At 36.0% G+C, this 21247-nt stretch overlaps 3 protein-coding genes across 4 annotated transcripts; all 3 read left to right on the top strand.

Annotated features, from left to right (window-relative positions):
* Positions 1-643: 643 nt before the first annotated feature.
* Positions 644-9806, top strand: LOC103486015 (cationic amino acid transporter 4, vacuolar). Of its 2 annotated transcripts, XM_051089370.1 has the most exons (14): positions 644-1748; positions 2121-2322; positions 2763-2847; positions 3643-3783; positions 3876-3994; positions 4076-4172; positions 4705-4877; positions 4980-5046; positions 5547-5705; positions 5838-6105; positions 7086-7182; positions 8474-8586; positions 9185-9260; positions 9363-9806. In XM_051089370.1, exons 1-14 carry the CDS (start codon positions 1577-1579, stop codon positions 9514-9516), a joined length of 1923 nt encoding a protein of 640 aa, XP_050945327.1. In that variant the 5' UTR covers positions 644-1576; the 3' UTR covers positions 9517-9806. The 2 variants fall into 2 exon arrangements, with proteins under 2 accessions (XP_050945327.1, XP_050945328.1); XM_051089371.1 differs by lacking the exons at positions 9185-9260; positions 9363-9806 and having other exon boundaries at positions 1073-1748; positions 8388-8525.
* A 1744-nt stretch (positions 9807-11550) lies between these two features.
* Positions 11551-11988, top strand: LOC127150701 (uncharacterized). Its single transcript, XM_051089207.1, has one exon. The coding sequence runs from the start codon at positions 11551-11553 to the stop codon at positions 11986-11988; it is 438 nt and encodes a 145-aa protein (XP_050945164.1).
* Positions 11989-12018: 30 nt separating this feature from the next.
* On the top strand, positions 12019-14207 carry LOC103499176 (uncharacterized). The gene is made up of 4 exons (XM_051089369.1): positions 12019-12475; positions 12564-13373; positions 13447-13565; positions 13645-14207. The coding sequence occupies exons 1-4, from the start codon at positions 12019-12021 to the stop codon at positions 14095-14097; spliced, it is 1839 nt and encodes a 612-aa protein (XP_050945326.1). The 3' UTR covers positions 14098-14207.
* Positions 14208-21247: the final 7040 nt, after the last annotated feature.

The following is a 21247-nucleotide window of genomic DNA, read 5'->3' as shown; positions in this document are numbered from 1 at the left end:
TTTTTATTTTGTATCTATTTGATTCTTAATTTATGTAATGTTGGCACAAGAAACTTTCACAAATCATGGACCTTGTCTACTTTGTCGACCCATTTATGTTGTTGGACTTTGTTACTCGAGCTAACCTATGTGAGAGTATTAGCATATGCATGTAGTCCAAGTTGACCAAATTTGATGAATAAGTTAACAAGGGAGTGTGCACAAAAGATAGAAGCGCACCCGCTCTGTCCTCTCCCTACCCCAGATCCTTTTTTATTTGACATATATATATATATTTACTTAAATTTTGAAACATTAGCTTGTTAGTTTTTCTTTAATTTCGTCTAATAATTAAATTAACTTAATTTTCAATTAAATTTTATATAAAAACAATTAAAATATTTGTTAAAGAGAAGAAAAAAGAGCAAAAATATTTATACTACAAAATTGAAGGCTATGGATTTTTGTCATTGTAAATAATTTATTTTTTATTATGAAAAAAACCCTTAAAAAATTCACAAGCTATTGGACATAAAATGGGAAGTTGAATGGTTTATTTAAACACAAAATTGAATTTTATTTATAATAAACAAATTACTTATATGAGTTTTTTTTTGATATATTTACGTTCCTAATAGGTTCCGAATTTAAATCTTAAATCCGTTTTACTTATAAAGACATTTCAAAATATAGAAAGAAAAAAGTTTGTGTCACCCAAATCAATACTTTAATTTCTTCCTCATCCACTAATGCTTACTCATCTCCCCTCTAATCCTTGACAGTAATAATAGAAAATTGTACCTCTTGTTCTTTTTGCATTTGGCTTGTTCGAATTTTAAAATGTTGAATATGTTTAAAATTTATTTCATGCAGAATTTAAAATTTTAAAACTATGTCTGGTAACTTCATGTAATCTAAAAGGTGCGATTGTGTTCCTGCATTTGAGATGCTGCAAAATTTTAGATTCCGCTAAAGTTTATCTCCATAAATTTTGCAAAATTTACTATTAAATCTATGCCTATAAATTTTTACTATATTTACAATAAAAATGAAAATAAACGAACATCTTTTGGCCCCAAATATTGATGGCTTTTATAGTTTTATTTCTGGATTTGAAATGATTTGAATCCCACATTTTTCTTTCTTTCCCAACTAATCAAGTCGAGGACGGAAGTGGAAAATCCAACTTTGCATGCAATTGCTAACAAAATTGGAAACTACAACTAAACTAATCTCGATGACATTTTTGATATTCTAATCCCAATTATTCGTTTGCCGCAAAAACAGAATCATACAAGGAGGGACAGCCATTGAAGTTGTAGAACCGCGAAAGAAGGTATCCCAGTTTCAAGTTTCAATCAAATTCAAAGCAGATAAGCTTCTTCCAAATTTTGTACCAAAGATTTACAGTATGGTCTGTTAGGTATAATGGGTTTGTAGGATAGAAGGGGTATGGTGTCATATTGGGAAGAGTGAAGATAAAGAATCCGATTATCAATTATTTCTGACACCCATTTGGATTTTTGATGAAAACTGGAGATGGGTTTTTAAGAACAGTGATAAACAGCTAATTTTGCCACCTCGCTCTGTGAATAACATGCTGGTTCGTAGCCAGAGTTCGGGGGATTCGGATGTTGGTTATGGAAGAAGGTTATCAGGTGTTTTTGAAAGTCTGGTTAGGAGAAAACAGGTGGATTCTGAGAACGTAACGAGGGAAAATCATCATCAACTTGCTAAGAAATTATCTGCAATAGACCTTGTTGCCATTGGTGAGTTTTTGGGGCCTCTCATGTTTCTACTTTCTGTAATTTGCTTTTTGGGAAGGATTGGGTAGGGGTGATGTTCAATGGTTGTTTGAATTTGTCTTTTGTTCTAGCTTCTTTCTTTTCCTAGGACAATATGGGTTGCATTGTTTTGAAATTGAGCTATGTCTATATCATTGGGAATCAAGTTGCTTATGTTGTCCAATGTGCTGTGGTGGCGATCCTATGAGTTCTGTGATGTCAGCTTGATTTTGTTATTTGAATGTCTCCTAGAACAAAACATATTCTTCCTTATCTACTGGGTGCCTAGTGTTTTTGGTTGGTTAAACTAAAAAAAGAGTTATGATGTGTGACGATTGCTTTGCCTCCTTCTCATAGGAGTTGGAGCTACAATTGGAGCTGGAGTGTATATCTTGGTTGGAACAGTTGCCAGAGAGCACGCTGGACCTTCTCTTGCGATATCATTCTTAATTGCTGGGGTAGCTGCTGCACTCTCAGCATTTTGTTATGCAGAGCTTGCATGTCGGTGCCCATCTGCAGGAAGTGCCTATCACTATACATACATTTGTGTTGGAGAAGGGTATGACAAAATCTTTTATCACTGCTAAAGGAAAAAGTAAAATCAAATTTTCTAGTAACATTAGCTTCTGAGCTAGCTTACGTATAGATTCACCAATTTCACAGGACAACTACTTGTCTCTAGGACATTTGGTTGTTAGAAAATTCCAAATTTTAATATCTGTTATGGGTTTGATTCCACAACCCAAGGTTCCCGTTTATTTCTTTGTAACTGGCCTCATTAACCATAGGGCAACACAGAGTGGTTTGAAATAATTGTATCTATCAAGGCAAGATAATTATTGAACAACAGTGAAGCTTCTCTTTTACTATTAACCTAAATAATGTGTTTTCTTTTGGGTAAGGTAAAGATCTTTGTGTGTGTGGGCTTTTTTTCCCTGTCTACTAGCTGCTACCAGCATATTTGCAACATCTTTAATGTGTGTGGTTGATTACTCTCAGAGTTGCTTGGTTGGTTGGTTGGGCTCTTATTTTGGAATGGACAATTGGTGGTTCTACTGTGGCTCGTGGCATAACTCCCAATCTGGTATCGTGAAAACTTCTTACATTTATTGACACTCTTGCTCTTTAACTTGAGACTGGACTATTAGCATGAATTTACAAGACTATTGAACTTTTGAAGAAAGTTTTTTCTTAAAAAATAATAAATAAAAAACTGCTAACTTGAGCATGACACAATTCTTAAAAGCATTATATCCTATATCAAAAAAGGTTAAGAGGCTAAATCTTCACTCCGACATGGTGTTGAATACTTGTTTTCCCCCTTCTTATTCTGGTGCTCATCTTTCCAGTTCTCTTTTGTGGGCTGTCTGTTGCCATTGCTACTGGAAGTTACCATCTTAAAATAGATAATGGTAGTGAGCTTAGTGTTTTATGTTCCCTTTTGTTTTTCTTTTTTTATTTTATTTTTATTTTTTATAAGAATACTGTTATCTATTCTAAATGTGAAAGGAGCTTAAAGATGCGTACTCAAGAAACGAGACTGCTCATTTCATTTTTAACAGTTGGAACATGAAAATTTTGATTCAGTATCGGTAAGATCACATGGCCGTACAATGTTCCCGTTAGTTGTCCAATCATGTCTCAGACAACTGGAACTGGAGAGGGGACAAATTGAAAATAAACAAATGGCATGGGAATTGGGATAGAGAAATCATTAGTTATTCGGTCATGTTGACTGATGTTAAGAGGAAAATATGGCCTACACAGCAACATATCTTCATTTTTTCTGTCTCTTCCTTGTAAACATTTGTCATGCATGAAATGTTTGTGATGCTCCTTGCTCAATTTCTGTCGATGCTATCGTTTCTGTTCATTTCAGGCACTGTTTTTGGGAGGCCAGGATAAGTTACCTGCTTTCTTGGCCCGTATTACCATCCCTGGACTCAATATTGTTGTCGATCCATGTGCAGCAATCTTAATCTGTATTGTTACTGCACTTTTGTGCATTGGGATAAAGAAGGTGTTTTCAGTAGATCCATGAAAACTTTTTCTATCTCATCTGGTCTTTCATTTGTGAATTTATGGTGAAATACTACAATGGTTATTTTTCAGAGTTCATTGGCTCAAACGATAGTCACAACCATAAATGTATGTGCTTTGCTTTTCATTGCCATTGTCGGTGGATATCTGGGTTTCAGAGATGGATGGGTTGGATACGAACTTCCAAACGGGTAAAGGAAACTATTTTGTTTGTGGTTAAATTTATCTTAGAACACGCATCCCTTAGTTTTGGCTTTCTCATGTTCTTGTAGATACTTCCCGTTTGGGGTGAATGGGATGTTTGCTGGGTCTGCAGTAGTTTTCTTTTCATATATCGGATTTGATTCAATTACTAGCACTGCTGAGGAGGTACTGTTCAAACTAATGTATTGAAAGTTGTGAAGGATGTTTCATGGTTCAATTTTATTGGAACTATATGTGAGTTTTAGCAGCTTGTCACAGGAAGGGAAAAAAACAAGACTTTTTCAGTTTTTTTTTCCTCCTGTGCTTGAAATTAATTCCACAGAACATCTTTTATATGAATCTTGTTGATTCTTGAATGATATTCTTAGCAAATGTTGATCTACTGTATAGCTCTTCTTTGATTTTACAAAAAGGTTAAAGTTAGGTTTGGTTGGGGGTCGCAAGAGGAACAAATAAATTTTAGACTCAAGACCATTATCTCTCTGAGATTGTATCTTTATCGTCTTGAAGAAGGAAAATTACCCAATTTGTAATTTATGTTAAGTTAACGATGTCATTCTCAGTTAACATTACGAGGAAGAGATTATGGATAAGGATCTAAGCCCTGAAAATAGGGATTTTAGAAATCTGTTTCATTTTGTCTACTTCTTGATAGGTTTCAAGCATTTCATCACTATATTAACTTTTAAATTGGCAGATGAAGAATCCTCAACGAGATTTGCCCCTTGGCATAGGACTCACTATGCTTATCTGTAGCATTTTGTATATGCTCGTTTCCACCGTGATCGTTGGCTTGGTGCCATACTATGCCTTGGATCCGGACACCCCTATCTCCTCTGCATTTTCTAGCTATGGTGTGCAATGGGCCATGTGAGTATTCACTCAACTGTGGGAAATTTATCGGAATCTTTTTTATTCCATTTATTTTTTATTTTTAACATATCTTTTAAAAACTATCATTTTTATTCTCAGGTACGTAATTACAATTGGGGCTGTGACTGCTCTTTTTGCAAGCTTATTGGGTTCAATTCTTCCTCAGGTACGTTCTATAAAACAATATTTTCTGTGGTAGATATTAAGGTAATTGCGGTTCATCTTTTATTATTTTGATGGGCAACTGGTGAACGTGTTGATACAGTTATTAGTTTTCAAAGATAGTAGTTCTATTTTAATATGAAATCACAACAATTTGAAAAACTGAAAGAATAAAAACCAAGCCCATAGAAAGGGGGAGTTCCCCTACAAGAGGGCACTCCAACTATGACGATTGCTGCAATATTTTAGTTTCTATTAGTACTGAGGAATTAGGGTCCGCTCCTTGTGGCTTGGATTCAGGCACGCTTGGGAGACAAGTTGTTAAGTTTTCACCCAAACTTGAGCTTGTGCTAGGATCTCTCCAAACATTTCAAAACATCCCTCTTGGGATGTATTGCATTGATGCTAATGTGAACTATTTAATTGCTAAATCTCACATTCCTTTGGTGAGAAAGAAATGTGCTCCAAATAACAATTAAACTTTTTGATGGATTTATTTTCCAGCCCCGGATTCTAATGGCCATGGCTAGAGATGGATTGTTACCCTCTATTTTTGCAGACATCAATAAACACACACAAGTTCCAGTAAAGGGCACCATTATAACAGGTCTTTTTGCAGCAGCTCTAGCCTTCTTTATGGATGTTTCGCAGTTGGCAGGAATGGTAAGTTGAGGTTTTCATATTAGCTGAAGATGATATGATTGGAGAAAGAGGAAAGATCAAATCTATATGTAGATAGAATACATTTAGATTCTAATCCCAACCTCTTTTCTTATATGCTTCCCTTGATTACAGGTAAGTGTGGGAACACTTCTTGCATTTACTACTGTTGCAATATCAGTTTTGATACTCAGATATGTTCCACCACATGAGTCCCCACTCCCATCTTCACTTCAAGAGGCTATCAACTCAACATTATCACAGTTGGATGGTGAGAGTCAGAAAACTGATAGCAATTTCCTTGGAGATTCATCTGGTTTTCATGAGAATAATATCCAAGATTCAAACGATGAAGGGAACGACATGCTCAGTTACCCTCTTATTGAGAGACAAGTACCTAGAGGTTAGAATCAGTCTACTTCTTGTTCCTTCTTACTTTTACAAGAAACAGCTTGTTTTTAAGTGAAGCAATGGATGCATAAAGATTGGACATAAACTTCGCACTCATTATGCAGTAATGTGACGTGCTGCTACTTACAACGCAAGGCCTTTAAATTCTCTTTTAAAGCATCAATCAACGACTATAACAAGGACTAGTTTTAACTTTTTTTTTTTTTTTTTTTTTATGGCTTAAGCTCTTTGATTGGTGTATACCAAATGAGAGAATTTTATTGAATGTCAAAAGTTGTGAATACAAGAAAACAAGTACTCTACGCAAAAGAAAACTAATCCTAATCCTAATTCTAATTAATAAAAGAAACGTAATCCAAATCCTAAATAATAAAAGAAACTAATCCTAATCCTAATAAATCAAAGAAACTAATCCTAATCCTAATAAATTAAGGATTTGACCATAATACCCTATTCCTACTACATCAGATGTTATGATTTAAAATAGGATTAGAGCATTCAGTGTAGCACTAAAGCTAAAATTTTTTCCATCAGTAATTTGTTTGACCCCTGACTGTAAATGCTTATGCTAGGTATAGGAGGAATAATTAGGTAAATTGCACTGCGAACTGTTAGTTTGATAGTTATCATTTTGGGTAAGGACCAAGAGTAAGACGAGTTACTATATCCTCTCACTCCAAATTTAATGTAATGCGCACACACACACAAAAGTATGTTCACAGAATGAACAAAATAATTAAAATTTACCATAAGGAATAATAGGTAGCAAATAGAACTTACTCTAAGAAATAATTAGTAGTGGTCGATAGTGTAAAGAAATTATCAAGTTGAACATTATGTTTGAATTAATAATAAAATCCCAGTTTTTTGTAATTCACTTGGTTTGAGAACTCAGTAACCCCTTATGTTCTTTACCTTTTCTTTGTTGGAACTATAAAGTTGACATCTTCTATGCAAATTAAATGAATGCAGAAGGGAAAAGGCGAAAAACCGCTGCTTGGGCTATTGCACTTGTCTGTTTAGGAATTCTAATAGTTACATTCACAGCTTCAGCTAAGTATCTCCCCAGGTAATCAATTTTTAGAAACCTACGTTTTCTGTTTATCAATTCATATGCCATTAGTTTTTTAGCTCACTAATTCTTTTGAATTAGACTCATTGGCCTCGTGGGAATTTACGCAAGATATAAATAAATGTGGAACAAACTAAATTATATCTCAGATTCTCATTTCATTGGTTAGAACAAAATAAGTGATCAATCATAAAAAGTGTAGGGAAAAAGGTGAATAACACCGAAAATTATACCCGTTCGCCCTAAACTCGGGACTACGTCCAGTCTTCTTCAACAGTAAGTTCTACTATGATGGAGATTGAAAAAGACACTCAAATCCATGCTTACAAATCTCTCTCCTTTAATAGCCCAACCCAATTCCTCACTGCCACACTAAAATAACATGCTGGAATAAAATTCCGTCGGGTGTATTTTTTCTCTTCCGGCAAGAACCTATATACACCCATAAGTGCCGCCTAAGTACCAAAATGGGCCAAGCCCATTAATTCAAAGAAATTGTAGCCATTTATTTTCTTTTCTTAATTATTAATCTTTATTGAAGATGAGTTCCTTAGGAAACAGCATCATGAAACACGAAGTAGCTAGTCTTTCAAATATTCTTTCCACTTAGTAAATATTCTCTTTTTCCTTCTTCACCATGTAAATTACGGCCTCGAAGTGGATCCTATCATGATTTCGATTAGAATGAAGTACGATGGTAGCATCTACAAAGTATATAGCATTGATCAAGGAAATAGGAAAGGAAAGAAATGTTATACAAGCAAGATGGTTAGTTTGATAGTCATGCACCTGATAAAGTATTTCCACAGTTTAACAATGATTTAAGATAACTATCTACTGCCTAACACTTTCAATGGATCATATGAGCACCGGTTTCTTCATCTGAGCTCCATGGAACAATATACTATGACATAAACATGGAAGAACTGAATTCCTAAATTGTTTATGGATGATATAAACTGAAGCAAACAACTAGAATTATTACTCACTACATGAAATAATTTTCAATAACGGAAGATGTACATCCATTGGGAAAAAAAGAAAGAAAGAATACTAGGGTAAATGCTGTTGAGTTAAAGATAAATAAAGAAATTTAAAACTATTGACGATATTTGGAAAGAAAAAAGTGAATAGTTCTTGGCATTCATTTCTAAGTATCTTGTCTCAAGTGTCTTCTGTTTTTTATTTGTTCCATTTGGAAGGTTACACCCTGCTGAAGGCAATTTCCTTTTGGAAAATTTCTTGTACATCCCATTGTGAACTCAGTTCTAATGATTTCTGTTACCAGCATTCCTCGCTTCGTCTCATGTGGAGTTGGTGGAGTTCTTCTGTTGGGTAGCTTGATTGTGTTGGCTTCTTTAGATCAAGATGATGCAAGGCACAGCTTTGGCCATAGAGGAGGTTTGCATCAATATTTATACCATTGCGATATCATAGTTATTTATCATTTTATCTCAAAGCAAAATCAATCTAAAATTGATTCTAACTATGGATCAACTCGAAAAGCTCATGTCTCGAATGCCTTCTTATGGGTGATGGTCACTAGGTCTTTTTGTAATCATGAATTTATGAGGTTTATCTTGTTCTTTTGGATTGAAGTTCTTTGTTGCAGTGAGGGTCGTATGTTTTTTAATCTTATATTTTCTTTCAATTCTCTCCATCAAACTGTGGTTACTTAAAAGATTAATAAAATAAAAACTTGAACTCAATTATTTGCTAAGAACACTACGTGAAGTGATAGTTATTTGTGATTGTGTAGTCTTTATTCTTGGACCACATTGGTATTGTTGAAGCCAAAACCCCATTGATTTACAGTAAAGGCTTCCATTGCAAAAGAAAGTATAGTGAAAGAAAAATCGTAACCGGGTCGGGTGGATTATAATGATGCAAATTTGAGTGAAGATGAAAACGGAGTTCTCACTAAATGATTTACTTTCCCACAATTAACAATGTTACGCTGATCACTTGATCTAACTTAGCTGTGTTGTCACTCTCTCAGGTTTTTCTTGTCCATTTGTACCTTTCTTACCAGTTGCTTGCATTCTTATAAACTCCTACTTGCTGATTGATCTCGGGTGAGTATTGAGATGTGAACTTACTATTGAAATCAACTTCTGTTACATTTTTTACTGATCTATACAGTTTCAACTGTTTTCCCCTTCAAACCTGACTTTCAGGCTCGCAACTTGGATACGGGTTTCTGTCTGGTTTGCACTCGGAGCATTGGTCTACACGTTTTATGGTCGGACTCACAGCTCACTTGTTAATGCGGTCTACGTGCGCACAAATTACATTGACGAGATCTATCGCTCGTCAGATCATGTAGCATAGTCTTCATACATTACATGGTAAATGGAAAAAGCTTTGGTATGCCTCTGTGGTTATTTATGTCAATGAGGGTTTCATATTCCACTGTTCTCGTTGGTCCAAGGCAGCATCATTCCCATGTTATCATAGGTTTAATATCAAAATTGTGATTTTAGGTTCTTGAAGTATATATGAATCAAATTGTATATCTGTTCTTAGAAAGCAATAGTTCTCTTTCCCTTTTAACTTTATTGTATAAAATTTTCCAAAGTAGATAAATAACAATGTTGAGTAAGAAATTTTGGTCAATTAAATTCCACCACGTCATCACAACATTGTGATAATTACAATTTGATTGTGCTTGGATAGTTAAATTTTCTTATATTCAACCCAGTTAAGGTCCTAGATATAAAATTTTGGTCAACAAGGATAATGGGTTCAAGCACAAGTTCGATGAGCATTGGGGTCCAAGCCCATAAAGGAAATGGATCCAAACTCAAGTCCAACTCACTAAGCAAGTGGATCCAAGCTCAGCAAGCAAATGGGTTCAAGTCTACTATAGTCCATGAAAATTCTCTATAAGTAAAGACATTTGTCATTCATTTGTGGATCTTTGGTTGAATGAATAATTGAAGCTTTGAAGAATTGAATATTCAAACTTTTAAAAGCTCTGAAGACGTGCAAGTTCTTATCAACCATAAGATTATCATCTTCTGAAAGATTGAAGACTTAGAAGATCAAATTTTCCTTGAATTTCAGAAGATTAAAGCTCAAATTGACTTGCAACTACAACTTCTTGAAGATCGAATACCAATAAATTATAAGTTTTAATTTGTATTCGAGAGAAAACATAAAAAAAGTAAATATTAGGTATCTACTATATGAATTAAATGTATAAAGATCAATTCCACGAATTACATTTCTTCGAAAATCTTGTGTGAACAATTTGGCACGTCCAGTAGGACCATCTCTACCTTTCATCTCTTTCATTTTTAAGAATTTCGGAAGAAATCACTTCTAAAGCTCTAAGCGACATCAGCAAGCGGCCAAATACTGCAGTCACTCAAGGGAACTTAGACATTTGAGGATGTGCCACCCTTTGAGGTGGTAAGGAACAGTTGGGAACAACTATCAAAGCCACCAAAATGTGGAATTGTAATCAAAGAAAATTATGTGATTGACAAACACTGTTTGTCCTCTGAATGCTTAAGTTAAGAGCAGTGTTTTGAAAGGCGCGCTAAGGCGCGCGCCTAGGCGCAAGGCGCACCTCCAGCGCTTCTCTGTGGGTAGGCGAGGCGCCGATGGAAAGGCGCGGCTGAGGCGCGCGCCTTCCTCAAGGCGCCGTAGGCGCAAAAAGCCCACAGGCGCGGGCTTTATAACGTGGGCTGGGCTTAATTAAAAAAAACAAATATTTACCTATTTTAAACCTATTTAACTTTTACTTAATATATTCACCTAATTTATTTACCTAGTACGTGTAACGTGACTGTGAAGAAACGAAACGACGGCTCGGCTCGACTTGAAGATGAAGACAACGAAACGATCGACTGCTGCTTTGTTTTCTTCTTCTTCTTAAAGATCGACTGCCATTAAAAATCTTAATAAAAAAAATCCTAAGGTGTGCTGCTCTGTTTTCTTCTTCTTCTTTCTCTTTTTCTTCTTTTTCTTTTTCCTTTGGTGCTGACTGCTGTCATTAAAAAAAATCCATTCTTCTTCTTCTTCTTTTTCTTTTTCCTTTGGTGCTGACTGCTGCCATTAAAAAAAATCCATTCTTCTTCTTCTTCTTTTTCTTTTTCCTTTGGTTCTTTTCCTTTGGTGCTGACTGCTGCCATTAAAAAAAATCCATTCTTCTTTTTCTTTTTCCTTTGGTTCTTTTCCTTTGGTGCTGACTGCTGCCATTAAAAAAAATCCATTCTTCTTCTTCTTCTTTTTCTTTTTCCTTTGGTGCTGACTGCTGCCATTACTGTTGTGCTGCCAGCCTCCCATTACTCTGTTTTTTGCCATCCAATCTTCTTTTTTGGTGCTTCTTTTGCTGCCATTAGATTACTATTAAAAAACATGGCTGATGAAAGTTCTAAAAGAGATCCGGCATGGAAATATTGTCGATTGCAAAATGAACAAGATATAAATACGTTTGTCTGTGGATTTTGTTCGAAAGTAACAAAAGGAGGGGTGTATCGATTGAAACAACACCTCGTTGGTGGTTATAGAAATGCCATAGCTTGTAAAAAATGTCCGGATCATGTAAAGGAAGAAATTAGAGATTACATGTCCAAGAAAAAGGAGATCAAAGAACAAAGAAATTTGATTGTGGACATTGATGTACAAGATTACGGTATGGAGGATGAAGATGAAGGGAGTATTAGTGTAAATAACAGAGCAACATCAAGTGGCTCGAGCTTGAAGAAGCCAAGACAAAAGGGTCCAATGGATGCATTTTTTACTCCCAATCCAGAAAGTGTGGTTCAAAATAGAAAGAACGACAAAGGAAAATAAACTTCGTTGAATGCGGCGTACAAGAAGGAAATGAGGGAGCACACCATCCAAAGAATTGCTCGATGGTTTTATGATGCAGGAGTGCCTTTGAATGCTTGCACATATGATAGTTTTGCCCCTATGATTGAGTCAATTGGGCAATTTGGTCCTGGATTGAAACCACCAACATATCATGAGTTGAGAGTCCCATGTTTGAAGAAGGAATTAGAAGCAACAAATGAGTTGATGAGCATCCATAAAGCAGAGTGGGCTAAGGTTGGATGCACTGTTATGGCTGATGGGTGGACCGATAGAAGAAATAGGACATTGATTAACTTTTTAGTTAATAGTCCTAAGGGCACCATGTTTATTGAGTCCATCGATGCTTCATCTTATGTGAAGGATGGAAAGAAGATGTTCGAGCTACTTGACAATTTTGTAGAGCGCATTGGAGAAGCAAATGTTGTACAAGTAGTTACTGATAGTGCCTCAGCAAATGTGATGGCAGGTAAGAATGTAAACTATTATGCTATTAGGGAGATTGTTTGATTTAGTGAGTTCTATGCTAAATGTATACTTATTTTCTTTGTTAATAGGGAGATTGTTAGAAGCAAAGCGACCACAATTGATATGGTCTCCATGTGCTGCTCATTGCTTAGATTTAATGTTGGAGGATATATACAAGATCTCCAATATTCGCAAAGCATTGAAAAGAGGCATGGAGATTAGCAACTTCATCTATGTTCGTCCTGGATTATTAAACATGATGCGACGATTTACTAACCAAAAGGAGTTAGTTAGACCAGCTAAGACTCGCTTTGCTACTGCTTGCATTACATTATCGAGTATACATCATCAAAAGAACAACTTAAGGAAGATGTTTACTTCAGATGAATGGAAGGATAGCAAATGGAGCAAGGAGCAACAAGGAAGGCGAGTAGTTCAAACTATTTTGTTGGCTAGTTTTTGGACTACAATTGTGTTTGCTCTTAAAGTGTCTGGCCCACTAGTTCGAGTTCTTAGATTGGTTGATGGCGAAAAGAAGCCACCTATGGGATATATTTATGAGGCCATGGATAGAGCTAAAGAAGCTATTGCTAAGTCGTTCAATAATAATGAAGAAAAATACAAGGACATTTTCACCATAATTGATAGAAGATGGGAGCTTCAGTTGCATCGTCCTCTGCATGCAGCGGGGTATTATTTAAACCCGTCATTCTATTATTCGAATCCTAGCATCCAAGAGGATGATGAAATAGTTAATGGGCTCTACTCATGCATAACAAAAATGGTTGCTTCATTAGACATCCAAGACAAAATACTTGCAGAACTAAGCAAGTATAAGAGAGCTGAAGCATTGTTTGGACAACCTTTAGCAATCAGACAAAGGGACAAAATATCTCCAGGTAAATTTCAACTAACCGATTAGTCGATTACTCAACAATAATTATTTTATTAATATATATTTTTTGCCTATAGTGGAATGGTGGGATAATTTTGGACAATCAACTCCAAACTTGCAAAAGTTTGCTATTCGCATTTTAGGTCTTACTTGTAGTGCTTCTGGATGCGAACGTAATTGGAGTGTGTTTGAGCAGGTTAGCTTTCCTCTTCTTTACATGCGAATGTAATTTTGTTGATTCACTGGCAGTGACAATGACTTTTCTAATTTTGTAGCTTCATAGCAAGAAACGAAATAGGCTTGCTCAAAGTCGTTTGAATGATTTAGTGTTCATCAAATACAATAGAGCATTAAAACGTCAATACAACCTTCGAGATATCGTCGATCCCATCTCTTTAAGAGATATTGATGATAGTAACGAATGGTTGATTGGAAGATTGGATGATGATTCTGAGGAGGAGGATGAGCTGGTATTTGACGATGATATTTTAACGTGGGGTGATGTTTCAAGAGCTGCCGGAGCAAAAGAACCAACCTTCTATTCTAGAGCTAGGGCCTCAGGAGCGACTAATGTTTCATGTTCATCCTCGTCTACCACACAACCCACACCCAAACAAATAAATTTGGATGACTCTGATCAGGAAGAAGAAGATACCGATGGCTATAAGTCCAACGAAGGAGTGAATGAAGATGAGGATCAATTTAGTGATGATGAGTTTGATCTTTAGGAATGAACTTCTATTGTGTTTTGTTTTTTGGGTAGAAAACTAATATTATAATATTTTATACATTAGAGTTAAATCTCATTTCTATATTGGTTATTTACTTATATTTTATACATTGTTGTTCCTTTCAATTTTGTATGTATATATATATATATATATATATATATATATATATATATATATATATATATATATATATATATATCTTTTTTTTTTTATATAGTGCGCCTCATGAAAAAAAGCCCGCGCCTTTTTGTGCGCCTTGTGCCTAGGCCCCAGAGGACCATTGCGCCTTAGTGCGCCTTGAGCCTTTAAAAACACTGGTTAAGAGACGTCTTACCCGTCCTCTGAATGCTTAAGTGAAGAGACGTCTTACCCAAATATAATGTCGGTTATGGTGATTGACATAGATAAAAGTGAAGATAGAATGACAGAGTTTGAAAAAAAGGTTAACAAGCTCATGAAGGCAGTTGAAGAAAGGGATTATGAGATTGCATCTCTCAAGAATCACATCGAGAGTCGCGATGCTACTAAATCAAGTCATACACATATCGTCAAGAATGTTGACAAAGGGAAGACAGTTAGACAAAAAAGCCAACCACAAAATTTGACTTCAATTGCATCATTGTCTGTTTAAAAGTTGCAGGAGATGATGGCAAACTCCATCAAAACTCAATATGGTGGACTTGCTCAAACTTTCTCTTTGTGTTATGAGCCATATATGAAGAGGTTTGATAATCTGAGAATGCCAAATGAATACCAGTCGCCTAAGTTCCAACAGTTTGATGGAAAAGACAACCTAAAACAATAGGTTGCTCATCTCATCGAAACATCTTAAACTACTTGTATCCGAGGAGATTTATTGGTCAAACAGTTCATCCGAACTCTCAAAGGAAACACCTTCAACTAGTACACCGACCTTAAACTTGAAATCATTGTTAGTTGGGAGCAACTTGAGAGGAACTTTCTCAACTGCTTTTACAGCACTCGGCGTATTGTTAGCATGATACAGCTAACTATCACCAAGCAGCGAAAGAGTGAGCCAGTCATTATTGACTATATTAATCTCTAGAAAGCATTAAGCCTTGACTGCAAAGATAGATTAGTTGAACTATTAATTGTGGAAATGTGAACTTAAGGAATGCATTAGAGGCTCCTCTACATATTGCATGGAATAAAACCCCTACACCTTTGAAGGAATGCATTAAGCCTTTGACTGCAAAGGCTTTGAAAGAGTGAGCCAGTCATTATTGACTATATTAATCTCTAGAAAGCATTAAGCCTTGACTGCAAAGATAGATTAGTTGAACTATTAGTTGTGGAAATTTGAACTCAAGGAATGCATTAGGGGCTCCTGTACATATTGCATGGAATAAAACCCCTGCACCTTTGAAGAGTGAGCAACTAGAGCTCATGATATGAAGTTAAGTATTGCTAATAGAGGGAACAATGATCTACTGGTCCTAGAAGTGAGAAAAGAGAAGAAAGAAGTGAAGAGCGCCCATAAGGTATCGAATGGTGCTACCAAGAAGGCTATGGTCGTCAGCATGACTCCTTTAAAGTTTGTCTCCAAGAAAATGAAAGTTGAAAAATGCCAAGATGAAGGTGAAAAAAGACGCTCAACATTGAAAGAGAGACAAGAAAAAGTTTACCATTTTCGAGACTCTGGCCTACCTGACATGTTAGAGCAACTACTAGAGAAACAACTCATTCAACTTTCAGAATGTAAACAACTCGTAGAAATAGGGATGGTAAATGATCACAATTACTGCAAATATCATCGGGTCATTCGGCATCCCATAGAAAAATGCTTTGTATTGAAAGAGTTGATTTTGAAATTACCTTTAGACAAAAGGATTGAGCTAGATCTTGATGGCGTGGCACAAACAAATTATGCTGCAGTAATGATTCATCTAAATGGTCGATTACCTGCTACGCAGAGTCTGATCCAATTTGGATCTCTGGAGTCTATTATTATATATTCTTCATTGGAGATCTTACAAAATAATAACCTTCAAACTGTTTACTCCAAAGGAGAAGAAAAGAAGGTGGAGGATGCTGATGAGGGATGAATGTTAATAACTCGTCGAAAGAAGCGTAAACAAAATTTCCTAAAAATAAATCTCGTTTGTACCGTGGGTATAAGCAAAAGGGTAAGTCTCAAAGAAGAAAGGCAAGAAAGTGTGCGAGAAAGTTTCAACCAACCGTTGAAGAAAGTGAGGAGCTTCCTCGACCACGACAACCAATAACTTTAAAAGACTTTTTCTTTGAAAACTTTTCAATGGAAATCATTTCGTGCCATACTGTTGGTACGACTGAGGACGACGCTTCTCCCTCAAAGCCAATGGGGGCAACAACCAAGCCATAGGAATTTCCTTCTTTAGGCATAAATGATATGTTGTCACTCTGCGAGAAATCAAGGATACAATTGTCGAGATATTAAAAATGACGTCTCGACTATTTCTGCATCACAAACGAAAGCGTGTGATCCATGTTGTATATTGATATCATTCAATGATGAGGATTTGCTACTTGGGTGAAAGCTTCATAACAGATCTTTATTTGTGTTAGGATATGTTCGGGAGCAAAAGCTCAATTGAATTCTCATCAATAATGGTTCTGCCATCGACATTCTACCAAAGTCTGAATCAATTGGGTATCTCAATTGAAGAGTTATCAAGCAGTAAACTGGTGATTCGAGGTTTTAACTAAGGCGCACAACGGGCGATAGACACTATTCGCTTGGAGATTGCCATAAGGGATTTACAAGCAAGCAAAATATTTCATGTGATCGATTCAATGACTAATTACAATTTGTTATTAGGGCGTTCGTGGATTCATGAAAATGGAGTAGTAACAGCCACGCTCCACCAATGTTTTAAATTTTATAAATAAGGAACTAGGAAGGTTAATGCTGACACTAAGGCATTTTCAGAGGCTGAGTCTCACTTTGCTGTTGCAAAATTTTACATAAGAAGTGATGACATAATTGAAGTCATATCTACTGAAGCTCTTATGGCTAAAGACACTTATAAGCCCGAGCACATAACGATCACAACAAAAAAGTCAAATGAAGGGGATGCACTCAATGGTCGAGAGAATGATGAACCAACGACCCAAGCTAAGTTTGAAGTTCTAGAGAATGAAAATAGGGCAATCCCACAAAAAAAAGCTTCAAAATCCCTTGTTTTACGTTACATTCCTATGTCTTGACATAAAAATGGAGAATCACCAATTACGGTCGGAAACATCAAGATATTGAAGGAAAGCTTTACCACACCACTTACCAAGATGTACAAAGGAGAGAAAGAATTAAGAAAAAGGGCGTAGAGGCATTTCTTTCGAAAAGACGAACACTAGAGGGGTTCGACCCAAAAACATATAAGTTGATGGCAAAGGCGGATTACGACTTTACAACTCATACTGAGCTTAGAAGTGTGAAAATATTCAATGAAAGGTCTAGGCTTTCCCCTACGCAAAAGAAGCTTAAAAAACAAGGATATTTAGCCAACACAAGCTTAGCTCAACTAGCACTTGTATATACCTGTGGACGAAAGGTCTCAGGTTCAAATCCCCTCCCAATTCGAATATCTGGTAAAGAAAAAGTAAACTTAGTCATAAAATAAGAAAGTCGATGCGCTTGCAAACTTGGTCACTGCTTTAATAATATGTACCATTAAATATTTTTCTTTGTCAAAAGTAGATTGTGCCTGTGATTAAAAGTCAATACGAACAAGCTAATGTGATATCTGTGTATGCAATTGATGAAGAAGATTGGTGTCAGCTCATTATAGACTGTTTGGAGCATGGAAAACTTCTCACTCATCTTCGACATCGCGCTGAGATACGAAGAAGAGTTGTGAGATTTATTTATTACAATGACATACTTTGTTAACACTCATATGAAGGTCTTCTTCTGCGGTGCCTAGTTAGGAAAATAGGAATCAATAAAGGTCTTAGAAGAAGCACATTTAGGTATCTGTGGTGTTCACCAATTTGGTCTAAAACTCTAACATCAATGGAAAAAAATGGGTTATTATTGGCCCACTATGATCCACAACTTGATGCATTATGTGAAGAGTTGTGAAACTTGCCATTTCCATGCAAATTTTATACATCAATCACTAGAGCCTCTTCATCCAACAATAGCTTCATGCCCTCTTGAAGATTGGGGACTCGACTTGGTTGGACCTATCATGCCTAAGTCATCAGCTGATCATTACATCTTGCAGGAACGGTTTCTTTTTCTAAATGGGCTGAAGTTATGCCATTAAGAGAAGCGGAGATAAAAAAACTTTGTAAATTTTGTTCTAACACATCATTTATTGATGTGGTATTTCCCATTGCATCGTGATTGATAATGAAAGACAATTTGAATACCCTGATGGACAAGTTGTGTGAAAAGTTTAACTTCATATAGTACAAGTCTTCTGTGTACAATGCCATAATAAATGGATTGTCAGAAGCATTTAATAAAATTCTGTACAATAATCAGAAAAAGGTGGTCTCCTAGACAAAAAGAGATTGGCAAGAAAAGATTAGAGAAGCACTAGGCCTATGGAACTACCCATCGTACTCTTGTAGGTGTTACACCTTATTCTTTTGTTTATGGAGTAGAGTAATTCTCCCACTAGAAAGGAAAATTCCATCATTGAGAAGGACAATTCAAGAAAGGCTAAACTACTAAAGACAATGTTGAATTACGCCTTCATGAGTTAGAAACATTTGAAGAAAAGAGACTAGAAGGTCAACAAGCACCAGAATGTTATTAGTCTCGAATATCTAAGGCTTTTGACAAACATGTAAAGCCCCGGTTTCATTTCAGGTTGGTGATTTAGTGCTTGCAGTAAGAAGACCTATCATCACGACGAGACATACGGGGAATAAGTTCACACCTAAACGGACGGACCCTACATAGTTAAGAATGTTTTCACGAATGAAGCATACAAAATCATTGATTAAGATGGATAACGAATTGGCCAAATCTACGACAAATTTCTCAATAAATTTTATGCTTAACTTCCTTATGTAAAAAAAAAAAAAAAAAAAAAAAAAAGAAGATTCAGTTGACCTACGTTATGACTTATCCTTATGTTATAAAAAGAGTACGTAGACAGCTTAAAGTTTATTTTAAGTTCAGCATGCAGAAAAAAAAAGTATTATGCTTCATTGTGATAATGTAATCTTAGGGTAAAGGATGTGTAAGTAGTACAAAATAAAATTCACGAGCAGTTACACTACAGTAAAAAAAAATTCATTATCATGCAACAGAAATTTAACATTTACAAGAATGAAAACAAAAGGGGGGCAAAAATCAAAGCTTCCACTTGAAGTTCTTGAATTCTTCATGTGTAGCCTCCATGTTCTTTGAACTGTAGATAGGGTCTCGATAGCTTCTTTAGTAATAGCAGGGTGCTTTTGAGGGCATTGACTTCGTCTTAAAGCTTGGAAACCTCTAGTTCTTTCCTTTCTATGGTTTCAATTTTCTCACAAGATAAGATTGACAACTGTTCAGATTCAGTGTTTATACTTTGAAGTCTGCTCTCCAATTTGTGCTTTTCCAAAAACAACTGTACGACCCTCTCCTAAATGACTTGCATCTTCTTGTAGTTGGTCCACAAAGTTAAGACTTCTTTGATGGCAGATGTCTTCTCGTCTAATTGACGAACCTTATATGTCGGCAAAAACTGTGTAGAATATGAAGATTGTACATCGTTGAAACTGTCTATCCTTTAAAGGTAAAATTCAAATATTCTTCAAGAGGAGTTAGGTCATTTGCATGCATCTTTGATATTTTCGAAAGGACCGTTGCTATTTAAGGCCTAAGTTTGGAAATATATTCAAAAAGAATGCGTATGATCTTGTCTTGAATGTTCTCCCATATGCGTAGGGCCATTTTCTTAAAGAAGTTTGACATTACCTTTTCATCAACCTACTGAGAAGGCTTAGAGTGTTCTGCTATCTGCTTCTTAGAAGTGTCTAAAGGCGGCTTGGAAATCTTGAGAGGAGCATATGAGGATATGATCTTCTCTAAAGACGCTCTAGGGCAGGCATATCTCATTTGGATGGAAGATTCTCGATGCCTTTTCCATTCACTTTTATTTTGCCTTAACGAATCTCTTCGAGAAAAGTAGAAGAATGTAAGGATTGTTCAATTGATTTGGCAACTGGTGTCATTGAGGTACCAACTTCCTTATTTATCGAATCAACTTCTTGAGGCCCTGTCAAAGATTCATCATTGTTTGGTTCTATAAGTCCTTGAAGATGATCGTCCAAAGGTGACTGCAGAAAAAAGTAATAAATAAATCACTCACGAAGAAGAACAATAAAAAAAGATTAGGAAAGAAAATGTGTGAACCAGTGGTGGAACATCAAGGATTCTCAAAGTACTTGAACCCTTTCTGCATGAATCATCACCCGATACCTTTGGATTCTTTGCAGGTCTCGTCCAACGACGATCGCTTTTGTTGCTTCACTCTCATCTTTGTGCTCCTTCACCTCCCTCTCGAGGATAGGAGTCATCGCTTCAACCAAGCGAATTTGTTTACCACTTAGGTTGCTCCCTCGGTTCTTGGGTAGTTTTGGTTGTAACGGGTAAGGAATAACATTGCGCACCAAATGGTGTATGTTATCCTTAAAATAAGTCACGTACTTCGTCACATGCTAGCAATTTTTAAATCACTGCGTCACATGCTAGCAAGTCTCTAACGAACGGGCATGTAAGCATAACTCAAATAAAGTGTTGTGCCTCATACATATTCTCCACTGATGTAATATATTCTTCAGTGTGATTGTAGGTAGTATGACCCCTATATCATTAGGGATATCCTGGTAAAAAGCTAAATTGTCGTTCAAATTGATACGAATTGTATGATGTTATGATTCAAACATTTCCACAGAAGGATGACAAGTAGCAAGATTGCATACTCACAAAATAGGAAGACTGCAGAAACAATGAATCATGAGTATCAGCCATGCGTTCGTGTTTATTCTGGTTTAAAGATTGGTGTGCCATTGAATTCTTTGTGGACCAGTTCTCGCACCTCATATTCTTAAACCTCATTGTTGTTACGATCATAGGTATACAAAAAAGCAGATACGACACCAAATAAACAAGCATTGTAGAGAAGTTGCCCATTTCGACCAACTACAA

The sequence above is a fragment of the Cucumis melo genome, chromosome 8, assembly GCF_025177605.1.
Source record: "Cucumis melo cultivar AY chromosome 8, USDA_Cmelo_AY_1.0, whole genome shotgun sequence".
Taxonomy (NCBI): domain Eukaryota; kingdom Viridiplantae; phylum Streptophyta; class Magnoliopsida; order Cucurbitales; family Cucurbitaceae; genus Cucumis; species Cucumis melo.
This window is presented reverse-complemented; position numbering and strand designations above follow the sequence as displayed.

Bases quoted from the DNA above. Each gene is read 5' to 3' on its own strand.
- LOC103499176 (XM_051089369.1), top strand. From the start codon at position 12,019: ATGAGGGAGCACACCATCCAAAGAATTGCTCGATGGTTTTATGATGCA. The intron at 13,374-13,446 runs GTAAATTTCAAC...TTTTGCCTATAG, and splicing joins AAGGGACAAAATATCTCCAG to TGGAATGGTGGGATAATTTT. The intron at 13,566-13,644 runs GTTAGCTTTCCT...CTAATTTTGTAG, and splicing joins ATTGGAGTGTGTTTGAGCAG to CTTCATAGCAAGAAACGAAA.
- LOC103486015 (XM_051089370.1), top strand. From the start codon at position 1,577: ATGCTGGTTCGTAGCCAGAGTTCGGGGGATTCGGATGTTGGTTATGGA. The intron at 5,706-5,837 runs GTAAGTTGAGGT...CCTTGATTACAG, and splicing joins TTTCGCAGTTGGCAGGAATG to GTAAGTGTGGGAACACTTCT. The intron at 7,183-8,473 runs GTAATCAATTTT...TTCTGTTACCAG, and splicing joins TCAGCTAAGTATCTCCCCAG to CATTCCTCGCTTCGTCTCAT.
- LOC127150701 (XM_051089207.1), top strand. From the start codon at position 11,551: ATGGCTGATGAAAGTTCTAAAAGAGATCCGGCATGGAAATATTGTCGA.